The sequence below is a fragment of the Mastomys coucha genome, unplaced genomic scaffold, assembly GCF_008632895.1.
Source record: "Mastomys coucha isolate ucsf_1 unplaced genomic scaffold, UCSF_Mcou_1 pScaffold15, whole genome shotgun sequence".
NCBI lineage: Eukaryota > Metazoa > Chordata > Mammalia > Rodentia > Muridae > Mastomys > Mastomys coucha.
This window is the reverse complement of record NW_022196897.1, coordinates 110,231,023-110,243,854: the sequence shown is the minus strand read 5'-3', so window position 1 is coordinate 110,243,854 and position 12,832 is coordinate 110,231,023. Positions and strand designations below refer to the sequence as shown.

The window sequence follows — 12,832 nt, the reverse complement described above, 5'->3', positions numbered from 1 at the left end:
GTCCTCTGTAGCTAGCTGCTCACCTTGCTTGGCAGCACCTCTGTTTGGGGGATTTCATTTAAGTTCACTGTATAGACTTGATCCCTGTTGGAAACAAGGCAGCTCAGTCATGTCCTGTGAACCCCTCAACGCTATATGCTGCTTCCTATTTCAGCTTTACAGATCCGCCGCTACTGTGTTTTGAAGATCATCTGGCTTCTCTGCGACTTGAACAAAGTCAACAGGGCCCTTTATCATTAGTGAGAGGCTTCTGGGCATCATTGCAGCCAGAGGAAGCACAGCCTCTCTCTCTCCAAGCTTGGGGCAAACTGACTGGGCATAAGCACAGATGTATTTCTGATATTTGCCTGAATAATTCTAAGTTAGGAAAGAATAAAGACTGGTCCCCTACCCACCTACCCCCGCTGCTTTGGGACAAAATAATGATGCGTGATTTCTGGATGTGTCACTGAAAGCTTTAACTCGGCTTTTTGTCCTGGTACCCAGCACGCTCTTCATGAGAGTATTTTTGGCTACTTGCAGTTTTTGATCACAATCACATATTAGTTTTTCATGAACTAGACACATTAATGCAAGCACCACAAGAGAAAAGAATTTTAATCTAATAAACCAACGAAAGGAAAATTACCTGCCAGCAATATAAAGTGTGTCTCGAATTTTCAACATCAGCTGAAAGTCCAGCCTATGCTGTGATTCGTTGCCTGAAGGGCGTCCTCTAAAAACCGGATATTGCCTTGAATCTGCAAGTAAAAATGGGCTAAACCATCAGTCAGGATTACAGAGCTGAAGAATCAATAGCCAGCATTGATTAGCTGTATATAGTACTTGTAGGAAGGGTTTTAACTAAATTCCTCTCTTAAGGTCTTGAATATAAATTAGTAAAAGATGGAGAATTGTCAGCAAATGGTTTTTTTCTTTTCTTCACTAAAAATATATAATCTCTATGTCTGGGTCGCTGCAGGAGGGCACCCAACAGAACTGGCTCGGTTTCTGCACGGCCGAGGAAAAGACTGCAGATGATTTAATGTGCAAAACATTGTAAAGACATATTAAAATTTGTCTCGGATGTTGAAAATGAATAGACCTAGACAAAGACAAACAAAAGACTTCCTTTGGAAACAAGGGGATAGCTTTGGGTGGCTTACAGTGATAGTCGACCGTGTTAAGGGGCTCATCATCTTCTGGGAAGCTGACTGCCCATAACCTGGAGACCAGAAGGAACAGCACGCAGAACCAAAGCAGAAAGAACCTCATGGTTGGCCAAGAAGAAAGCTGAGCTCCCCCTCCTCAGAGGTCCCACTTAGCTACCTAGAAGACAAAAGCATGATGGGAAGACCTTTATGCTGTGGTGAAACTGGTTGCTCGTTTGTAGCCGGTTCAAATTCTTGCCCACCTCTTTCTATAGCTCCCTATTGATCAAGAGACCTGGCAGTGGTAGACAGGTATTTGCAAGAGCAGACTAAAGGCAGCACGGAGCCAGGCTTCGCTGAAGCACCTGGTGAGCATACTGAGGCTTTAGGTGCATTTGCCAGAATTGTGGAGGCAACTCTGTGTCATCACAAGCAAAACCACCAGAACCCCAAACAGAAGTGTTGGCTGCTAACTTGGCAAGGAAGTGGGCAAAGGAGGGACCAGAATTTTAATTAAACTCCAATCTGCATCCCTTCCCCCAGTCCTGAAACACGCAGATACAACATGTTTCTCCCCCTCACGAAAGGCCCAACCTGCCTTGGGGAGCCAGAGCTGATGACCCTTGTCCTCAGCCTCTCTTACCGTAGAGCGTCTAACATCTAGATCTAGCTGCTGCAGGCCTAGCATCGTCCAAGTCACAGTTCTATATTCTGAATTAGGTGTTTTGAAAACCAGTGTGGAAAAAGAGGTCAGCGACCTTGTGTTAGGATGAAAGGGATTGAAGAGAAATAAAACAATTCCGTGAAAACCAATCAGTAAAGCAGGGAGTGACAGAGTAGGCCAGCTGGTACCCAGCCTCTAGGGACACCTAGATTCTGACATAAAACCATTCAGACCCAAACCAATACCCTAAGTACACTGCCCTCTTAGCTTTATTGGTTAGTACTTTTTTTTTGAGCTGTAGGGGGGCCTTGGGGACCCTCAAGCTTAACACCTTTCTTTGTTAAATGGAAAAACTAAGGGCTGGCAAAAAGTAGGAATTCACTCTGACTTTTCATGGTGCCTTTAGGGCAAGGCTGGAGTCCAGATCAGTCAACTGAGTCCCCGACCAGACTCATTGTTCCAAACTAGACTGGGGAAATAAATGGGCATTTTTTTCTTTCAAACAGATGATATTACAAGGAGACTTTTTTGAGAGAAATGGCTATATTCATCATTTTTATTGAAGTTATGTTTCACAGATATTAAATCACACATTAAATATGTACAGTTACTATATAGATCAATAACCCAATAAAACTATGAGAACAGATTTAAAAGATCTGTAAATGTTAGCAACTCACAAAAAAAAAATTGGGTTTTCTGGGCCAATGGGAGAGTCATGATTGTGAGATTCCAAAGGTGTTGCTCCTTAGCAATGCCATCTTTCCACAACCAAAGTTATCAATGCTTCATATAATATCTTAATAAAGTTATAACTTAATAAAGTTATCATAGCTTCCATCTAAGAACCATGGGGGTAAGTTATAAAAAGCCAACTCAAATTCTGGAGAATACAATCATTCAGTAAATTAAAAAAAAGTGAATACGCACGGCACACACTATTTTCTTTTGAACTAAAGTGTAAGCCAAACATTCATGAGTAAAACTGCACTTTTAAAAAACAGGCCTGTTGATAGGTAATAGCAATTAAGCTAATAAACAAAAATGCTTCACATGTATGGTGGGGCAGAAATGGTTACAGCACCATTTCTGCACTGAGCTTTCGACTGGACAGAACTCTATCATCCCTGGCTAAGGGACCCCAGGGAATGGACTTCAATCTCTAACAGAATCAGACTTCTTTATTTATAAAATATGGGAAAAGCACTTCCTCTAACCAAGATAAAATGAACTAAATGCACAATAGATTCTGAGGAAAGTTAGCGCCGTGGACAGCCAGGTTGACCTCATGAGTCTGAACAAGGTCTGGGGAAAAGAGGAGCTAAAAACGGGTGGGAATTTGTCCAGCTTCTCTTGCAAATAAAAGGCTCTTTAAAAATGCTCAAGGATTACGTACAGAATACATTTTAGAGCCAATACCTACTTATCGGCTACTTATCAAACCCTCTCTTAAGAATTTTACCAACCCAACTCCACGGCCAGTGGGACGTATTAATTTGTCCTGGTATTTCGGCCTCCTGTTTTCAGTTGTAACAACGTACCCTTAATCCCTTTGCCACATCTTCCAAAGCAGCCTCTCCCTGTCTTGTTCCTAATGCTTTCTGTTTGTTCAGACCCTAGACAGTTCTAGCAGCCTAAAAAGACTAATGTGCTCTAAGCACCAAGTTTGCCTGTGGCACTGGTCCCAAACTGCATCTTCCGGATGGAAAGTCACTTGGCTCTTTCTGCCCAGAATCGTGAAAAAGGATCTCAAACACTCACTGCTCCTAAAGAAATGTGGAAATACGTGCACAGAAACAGAAAGTTCTGTGAGGCTTTCTTCCATGGCTCACATCAGCCAGCCAGCATCTATGTATCCCAGCGCCGGAAGTAGCCCTCATCTACAAGAACTGAAGCCAGGTCGTGCTGACTCACAGCTAGCCCCTAGCTATGGCTGAGCTGTGACATCCTGTAGCACCTCTGACACATAAATCACCTCTTCCCATGCCCCGTCGACAGCCAACGTAATCCTTCATAAATAAAGCCCACCACCGATTTGCTCTGTCTACAAAAAAAAAAAAGCTTAATTTAAAACGGTACCATTTTGCTGTTGATGCTATACATAGAAAGTATTTGTTGTTGTACATATAGCAAAGCAGGGGTAGGAGAGTGTGTGTATGTGTTTACGTGTGTGTGTGTGTTTGTATATCTGTCTGTCAGTGTGTGTGTCTGTCTGCAAATGTGAGTGTGAACACGCACAGAAAGAATCTGAAAATCCATGAAATGCACCAAATAAAGGGCTGATCTGCCTAGAAATCCTTCAGTTTATTAAGATTTTTGAGACTTTGTGTCACTAAGGCTGGCTTCATATTTCAGCTTCCTAAGTGCTGGGATTAGAGATGTGTTGCACCATGTCTGGCTTCCTTGGGGGAGGAGCTGAAGGCCTCTAGGGCTCAGTGGAATCAAGACACTGGTTAGGTGATGCGGGCAAGCCAAGAGTCAAACAAATCATGGGAAAGGATGCCAACCGAGAGACAAAAAAGGCTAAAATTGGTCTGTGACATTTACTCCCTGAGTTTGGACTTCAAGTTGATTCAGTTTATCAAATGTAAACTAGAAGCAATTGTCTTGACTATCTCACTGGCCCCTCTGGGGATGAAATAAAATGATTCATAGAAGACATCTAACACAACCTGATTGACAACAAAATTCTAGTAGCTTTTTAGTAAATATTGCACTCTACTGTTTCATCTTATTAGGCAACAAAGACGTGAAGGCTACCCCACCTCCCACCCACTGTTAGGCAGAACAGCCAGCAAAACTGCTGCTTTGCCTTCTCTGTCGCGATGCGGTTTCCTTCAGGGCAAAGTCCAGTTTCATAAATGCTGACCCTCCACTCAGGAGGAGGGTCAGTTCCCCCAGCTTCTGGACAGGAAGGGCATCTATGTCCAGTCAAAAAGAATTGTGATACAGCAATTAGCATATTTTATTATATCTTATGTTATTACCACTGAGTCAAAAAAGAAAAAAAAAAAAAAGGAGCTCTCAAAAGGAGCTCTCAGGACCCCAGTGCCCGAGTGACAGTGTCCACAGGAGACAGATGCTTCACGGTCATGCCTGATTTTACCTTACAGAATTGTCCAATTCTTAAGGTCTATACAAATGAGAACACAGGTAGAAAGGAAAAATATCGATGGCAGTCTGAAGAGTAATGTATATGAAAGATCGCCATGAATAACTATCAAAAGCCCATAATTTACAGCCCCCCAAAGCTGCAACATACAGAAGGAGAACCAAAGAATCCAAAGCAACTTTCAGCAATCTAACCTCCAGACTGACGGACGGCTATAGAGTTCCTCCACCCTACCTGTGTTCAAGGAAAGATAAGGTGATGCTGTGGTCGTCTCCTTTGAGATGAAAACATCCTGTCCTGCAGCTGAACTCCTCTAGCAGGGAGCTAACAACCACCACCACCACCCAACAACAACAACAACAACACAACTAGCTTCCAGAACTCCCTGAAGTTGACTAGATTCAGTAGTTCTCTCCCTGCCTCCCTCCCTCTGTTTCCGGTGAGGAAACACAGCCCTGCAGCAAGAAAGAAGAGGAGAAAAGCTACACAGAAGACTCTCAGACAAGAAGATCCACGTAGAAGAAATTTAGATCAGCTAAGGTACCTGAAAAGGCCAGTCTCCAACCTGTTGGGCTGTCTGCAGGCTGTGCAGTGAGCTCCAGGCTCTCAGCTCTTATGGGCCCATGCTGGGGTGGGCTTTGGTGATGCTCTTGTTGAGTCATGTCTGTTCCTGAAAGTACCACTCACCATAAAATCCATTGGTTCACAGAGCTGGACTTTGGTGTAACCACACTTTGACCTACTGTGGGTCACCCTATCAAGGGGGAGAGGAAGTATGTTTCATCGCCTCAGGAAAAATTTTGTTACCCAACAAGTAATTTCGCTGGGGGGAAAAAGTAATATCACCCAGTCACTCCAAAATAATTTCTTATACGATATTCACTGTCAAACACCCATTACTGGACATTCCAACCCAATGCGGAGACAAAATAAAACAGATAACCTTTAGAGTTATCAAGCATATGTTAAAGGAAACAACAGTGTAGGTGGGTGTGGGGGCACAGCTCTTTAATCCCACCACTTGAGAGACAGACAGATGGATCTGTATGATTTGAGGCCAGTCTGGTCTATTTAGAGTTACGAGGTAGCCAGGGGACATATTGAGAGCCTGTCTCAAAGTAAACAAAACTGTGCTGATTTTATCTAAGAATGTCTAAGGATGATAAGAAGAATCTCACCAAAGAAGCATAATCCATAAAGTAGAACTAAGTGGAAATCTCACAGTAAAACTTAGATGTAACTAAAAATTCTTAATAACTGGGTCTAATAAAGTACTGGTAGTCATTGAAGAGACGATTAATGAACTGGAAAATAAGTTAAAAGAAGTTATCAGACAGAAATGTGGAGAGCTAAAAGACTGGAAAAAGCAAATCAGAGTATATATATATGTATATATATTAATATTAGAAGGCATATCTAATAGTATTTTTTCAAAACTGACAACAATTAAGCTACTCTTTTTAAAGAACACCTTTAGGAACTTCTAAACAGAAAGAAAAATCATACTTAGACATATATACTTTAGATCCTGAAGACAAAGACAATTTTAAAAAATGGTTAAAAGCTAAAAAAGATGTATTACTTTCAAAAGAACAAGAATGGCCTGACAGTTGACTTACCAACAGAAATGATGGAAGGCAGCAGACCATAGAATGAGATTTTTAAAAGTGTTGAAAGGAAATAAATTTCCAGCATAGAATTCTGTGAGCAGTGACAGTGGATTTAAAAAACAAAAAGAAAAACAAATAAACAAACAAAAAACACAGAAAAGTTTTATAGAAACAAACACTTAAAAAATTCTGTTAGCAGACCCAAACCAAAATGAAGGTTTTGGTCAAATGGATTCACCCAGAGTCAAACAACTTCTTTTTATATTTATAGTATATAGTACACAGTATATGTATATAGTATACAGTATATTGTTTATAGTATACAGCATATAGTATACAGAAATCGATGATTCCCAGATATAGAAGCTGGTAATAAATAGTATCTGGATTTCTGAAAGCCCCTTGACTTCCAAGAAGGAAAGAAAACTAAGAATCCAGCTCTTCCACATTGGTTTTGACTGTGTTCCCTACCTGTTTCCCATGACCGCCATGTCTCACAGGGGAGCACCACCATGTCTCACAAGGGAGCACTTCAGCTCCTTGCAGTCTTCCCACCCAGGAATTAGAAGAGGAACTTCTTTCTTCTGGCTTCCCAGTGACTCTTCTGGCCCTCCAGCATGGCCTTTGCTTACCAAGGTTTGCCTCCTCCTTCTCTACCGTGTTGCCTGATAACATCTTAGTTTCTAGAGTCTTCCAACAATTTTACTGGTTCCTCTGCTCATAAGTCCACCCTGTAACTCCTCCTCAGAAGTTATCAAGTTAAAAGTCAAGCAGGGCCCAGGTGGGTTAATCCCCTGCCTTGCCAGAGTGCTCGCTTAGCAAACTCTCACAACTCATTCTTCCCATCAGAGCCTTTAGCCCACTCACTACCCTTTCTTCTCCAGTCTCAACATTCCTCTCAGACGCTATAATTAAAGGTCATGCATTTCTTGAATATGTCTATAGATGCTTCAGTCTCCTCTGCCTGCAATAACCTTCTTTCAAAGGCCCTATCCTGGACAAGGAGCCATTAATCCCCATATCTACCCTACAGCATGGAACACTGGGAAGGCATTTGTTTTGATTCAGCTGCAAGGAACAGAGCACTTGACCACCAACTACAGGCAGCAGTATGAGACTCCACGGAGATTCTGGATTGTTTTCTAAACTTGAGTACTCTCTAATAGACTTAAACTTTCTACTTTGCCTCAAGGACATGGTATGCTTTCTAGTCACAAGGGACAGCCCACATACCACTCATTTCTGCTCTCAATGACATACTCAAGCTTGACCATGGAGCCTCTTACGTGCCTTGCTTCATTCCAAGTACACTAACCCTTCCCTTGTTCTTAAAACAATTCCTGCTGTCTTTCCCCCCCCCCCCCGAATCTGCGAGCATGTGTATATGTGTGCTTGTGTGTGTGTGTGCACAAATGGTGCACGTGTGAGCTCATATGGGCTTGTATGTACGTGAGTGGAATGTGCGGATATGCATGAGCCAGAGGTTAGTATTCTGTGTTTTCCTTGACCTCCATCATCTCTCAATGAACCTGGAGCTCATTTGGCTAGGCCTGTTGGCTAAGGAGCAGGGATAAGCTGCTCCCATAGCGCTTTCCCTCAGCACTGGGGCCAGAGATATGTTGTCCCGTACAGCTTTTTTACATGGGTGCTGGGGATCAGAATTCAGGTCCCCCTGTCTGTGCGGTGAGCACTTTCTCTGCAGACTCTTCCCCTTCAGTCTTTTCTCGAATAGAAAGACCATAGGCTCCCACACCCTCTCTCTTTTCTCTGTCTTTTCTATAACATGGTTAACTTTTTAACTGACTGAATAATGTCAGGTGTTCACATCTGTCTCAAGCCCCACCCCATTAAAGAGACAAAAGCTCCCATGACCCCAGACCCTGCAGCTGCCTGCCTTCTTCCCTTCCATTCAGAGGTTTAAGTTGTTTCTTCTCCTTCAAGGCTCCCTCACCTCCTCCTCAGTTGTCTACATCCTGAGTTATTCTGCTTTCTAAATGGGGCATGCTGTGAAGACATTGGTTATCTCCAGGGCATTTACAGCCTTGGGTCACAATCTCTCCACAATGCATTCGTAGAAGTCCCCACCCAAACTGAGACAGTCTTACACTATAGCCCATTGTCCTGGAAAGTCAAGCCCAGGCTGGCCTTGCACTCTCAACTTCTTGTACAGCGTCCTGATGCTGTGATTCCAGACATGAAACACCACACTCGGCTCTTCGCACAGTCTTCCCGCGCTCCTTCTAGCACATTCTTCTGACCATTTATTCACCTGCATGTTTGTCTCCTTCTCACTGAACTGGCCTCAAACTGGAGGTCCTCCTGATTCATGCCTCTGTAACCCTAGGCTCACAGGCATGGGCCACTAAGCCCGCTCTCCCATTCATTTTCTGGTTGCAACAGAAACATCTTTCCAGGATATAAACCTTGCCATGTGACTGCATAGCCCTCCACTAACTTCATAGTAAAACCCTAGTGCTTTGAATGAGGCCTTCTGGACTGTTCTCTCATTTTGAGTCCTCTTCTTTTCAGCCTCATAGTAAGCCTCTATATCTGCTCCCTGAGGTTTCTGCTACTTTGGCATGGTGTCGGGCACTGAGATGTGGTCTATGCCATTACCCAGTTTATCCTCTGCATTGGGACCTTCTCCTTTCCCTTTGTCCCATTATTACCTCTTTCTTCCTCATCCTGTTTTGATTGTTTGTTATTGGTTGTGGGTTGTTTTTGTTTGTTTGTTTTTTTGAGAGGGTCTTGCTCTGTAGCCCTGGCTGGTCTAGAACCTGCTGTGTAGCCCAGGCTTCTAACATTTATCACTCCTTCTGCTTGTGCCTCCTGAGTACAGGGATTACACATACACGTTATTTTGACCAACCTGAACATGGGTTCTTGACCTCTGTCCTTAGCCTCCTTAATCATAAGATTTCAGAAGCCCCCAACATCTTTTCCTCCTGCCTTGGAGGGATGTGTGGCCAGGTCATCAATGCCAGAGGTGATTTTCAGTGAACAGCTAGGAAAAGCAGTGAGCCAAAGGGCTAACCATGAGTTCTGGATCGCCATGGCTCTGCTGACTCGCTTAGTGCAACAGGAGCTTTTTGGACTCTGATTTAATCTAGATTCTCATAAAACTATTAAAGAGCAACAGAAGGTAGCCAACTACAGAAGGACAGGCATCTGAGGCTCCGCTCTCAAGCAGCTGAAGAGTAAGGGGGAAAGAGAAGGTGTGGAACTAAAAACTGCCATCCACTCTGGAGTCTAGCCTTGATAAGGATGATGGCCTCCAGCATTCCAGAAATTATAAGTCTACTTGCTTAACAGCCTCACATGGCAGAACAGAAAAGGAGCAATGGGTTTGGGATGATTGAAAGAAAGTAAGGAAAAGCAAGTTAACTGCTATTCCTTGGCGTCTACCATGATACAGGACTGTAACCGAAGGTCAGTTGTGGAAAGGGGGTGGGGTGTAGATTTATTCAGCATGTCCCCGTTCTATAAAGAAGAAGGATTTGGGGGCTTAACTGATAATTAACAATAGCATGTAATCAGAATGGTGAATGACGTGACTTCTGGCTCATAAGCAAGTAGTAAGCCCACTACCATGTGTGGTGACACGGCAGGATCATAGGCCACCAGGACATGGGTACAGACTTCCAAAGGACTCTTAAGTAGTGCTAGGGGATGGTCATCTGGGTCCCACACAGTATGGGTGTCTCCTCAGATCCAGGCTCCCCAGCATCTCGCTTGATAAGGTGTCTTGGAGAGAAGCTGCTCTTTCACTGAAGAAGCCTGCCCTGTGAGCTTAATTCTGCACGCAGGCTTTAGAAGCAGTTTGCAGATAGGAATGAATGCAGGATCTTATCTTACCAAGCAAGAAAAGAGTGGCTGAAAGGCCTGAACTCTGAGACCCTTCGTCCTTCTGGTTACAAGGGACAGGTGTCCAGCATGATTGTGTTAACGACAGGCTACAATTAACCCTCGGAAACTCTGTTGTGTGATACACTGAGGAAATGACAATGCAGCTGTCTCATCCAACTTCCATTCGGTGCAGTCCTGCAGGCACAGGAGCACCTGGGAGGAAGTGTCTGTTCAGTACCATGAGGAACAAGTCAGGAAGTCTCCTACCATCAGTGACATTGAGAGAAGAAAGAGACCTTGTCACTAGAGACATAGGTCCAGAAAGTGCTGTGTGTCACAGACAAGTTGTTGCATTCCTCTGGCCTGAGTGTTACATCAAAGCAAATAGCATAGGAACTTTTACTTTTCCAGGATCCATGTTCTCCCTCTGAGGGTCAGAGGTAAGGTTCTGAATTCCTTCAGCTACTTTCTTGGATCAATATTAGCCTGCTCTAACCCCAACACACACCGGACTCCTCTCGCTCATCATAAAGGAAAAAAGCACTCCAAGCAGATCCAATCACAAACAGGCTCTCCCTCACTCAGAGGCTGTCTGTAGCATCTCCCTCTGCCCCTTTCCCAGTCAGGCTTCTTTGATGGCAATCTGAACCCACTGTCTCCACTTTATCACCTTTAACCTACTTCAGTCTAACTTAGCTCCTGTCCATCCATAAAGCCCAAGGCAATCCTCATTTTAAGCCCAGCTTTACCGAGTCCTGCTGAACAGTCCTGCCGGGTATTCCTTTCGTTCTTGATACTCCTCTGATGATGAGCTGATTCAGAACTCTCTAGATGCCAGAGAGCAGCATCCTCCCCCTGATCATCTCAATGTGCCTAGTACTTAAGACAAGGGATCTTCAGGTCTCAGCCAGAGTCCTTAGAGAGTCACCCTCCTTACACCTGCCTTCTTCTCCGCCACTGGCTCCTTAAACCCCGGATCCTTATGCTCAGCACAGATTGTATTCTTACCCCAGATCCAGATGCCAAATTCTCTGCTAGGTGCAATTCAGTTTCCTACAGGTCTGAAACTGAGCCCAGGATTCCTCACTTTGACTTCCTCTTCTGAACAACCTCTACAGGCTCGGGTTCACTGCTCACAGTGCCTGGATTCAAATCTACTTAGCACTGTTTCCCAGTTAAGTAACTCTGGACATGTCCCTTAATCATGGCATCGTGTAAAATCATCCTCTACCAAATTCATCACTTTACCTAACTCTACTAAATTGCAAGATAACATTTCATTAAGGGATATTTGCATCCAGTCTTACCAAGAGAGATGGGATGCTTGAATGTCGTATCGTTCTCTCTCAACGCAGCATGAGACACTGAGCTTGGCCTCTAGGAGGTTGTCTGTAAACACTTAACAGTCGCAAGAAGAAATGCGTCCAGGAGACTAGTAGCACATGCCTGGTTTACGTGCTAGGGTGAGTGCTGATCCAGTGGATATGTGCAATCTCACAGCTTGTGTACGCAACCCACCGTAGCCCTAGGCCACGAGCCTCAGGCTGTGAAGATGAAATGTTGTCCACAAATGCAACAGGTGTTTATTTTCACATCTGTCCATCACTGGAGACCAAGTCCTTCCTACAAGAGGAACCCAGAACTAAGTGATTTCTGTTTGTGATTCTGTTTCCCGATCAACCCATCACCACATCCTATTTCCACTCACTTCATAGCTTCCCTGACACAGAGCAGAGCAGAGTGGTTCTTTAGAGAGGTGCTTCGGGTGCAGAAGTCTGTCCAAGAAAGCTACTTGGTTTGATTCCATTACCCAGCAAGCAAGCATCATAGTAAGGCCTGAAATGCTGCACAGGAAAGCTCTTTGCTTTGGTAGGTGGCCATTTTCCTTCTAAAGTTAAGTTGTGCTAAAGAACAGTGTAGGTTAAATCAGCATGAATGCATACATAATTTCTTTTCTTGGGGCTAGATTCTGACAGATGAGAAAGAGGTGGCAGTGGGTGCCACACAGGGGACAGAAGGCAGGGGCTGAGGCACAGAGCCTGTTGGATCCATTATTAATACTTGCTTTAAAAATCCATGCTTCCTAAAACTTGAACCAGTTCTGCATATTTTCAGCTTATTTTATGTGTGTGCAAAAAAGCTGGGAAGTTGAAGTTTGATGAAAAGCAACAGGTTTTTATTAAGTGTCTGGATGTTCTTACATCAATGACTGTTACTATCAGAGCTGGTAATGCTCCGGTAATTCTATTAATAATTTGAAGAGGAACTAAAGTGAAAACAAAATGAGCAGGAAGGAGCAGAAAACAGGATATAACCTGTCTTGGCCGAATTCTAAGCAAACTGAATAGGGATTGCACAATTGTGTCCTGTAATCAGAACCACTGCTCTGGGGCAGATACTTCTAGTCCAAACTTGCCTACGAGCTTTTGCCAGTCAACCTCAACTCAGATAGGATAACTTTTATTTTTTA

General features: G+C 43.7%; 1 protein-coding gene across 19 annotated transcripts in view; it reads right to left on the bottom strand.

Moving 5' to 3' along the window:
• The window catches only part of Sema6d (semaphorin 6D), a 558,298-nt gene that overhangs the window by 12,788 nt on the left and 532,678 nt on the right, over positions 1-12,832 (bottom strand). For 18 of the 19 annotated variants that reach the window (XM_031371714.1, XM_031371721.1, XM_031371727.1 and 15 more), the window contains 3 exons: positions 1,146-1,308; positions 629-740; positions 24-84 (listed from right to left, as the gene is read on the bottom strand). In XM_031371714.1, coding sequence (XP_031227574.1) covers positions 24-84; positions 629-740; positions 1,146-1,254 — 282 coding nt within the window. In that variant the 5' untranslated portion in view covers positions 1,255-1,308. Of the gene's footprint in view, positions 1-23; positions 85-628; positions 741-1,145; positions 1,309-11,669; positions 11,986-12,832 lie in introns of all 19 variants that reach the window. The other variant, XM_031371717.1, reaches the window with a different exon arrangement.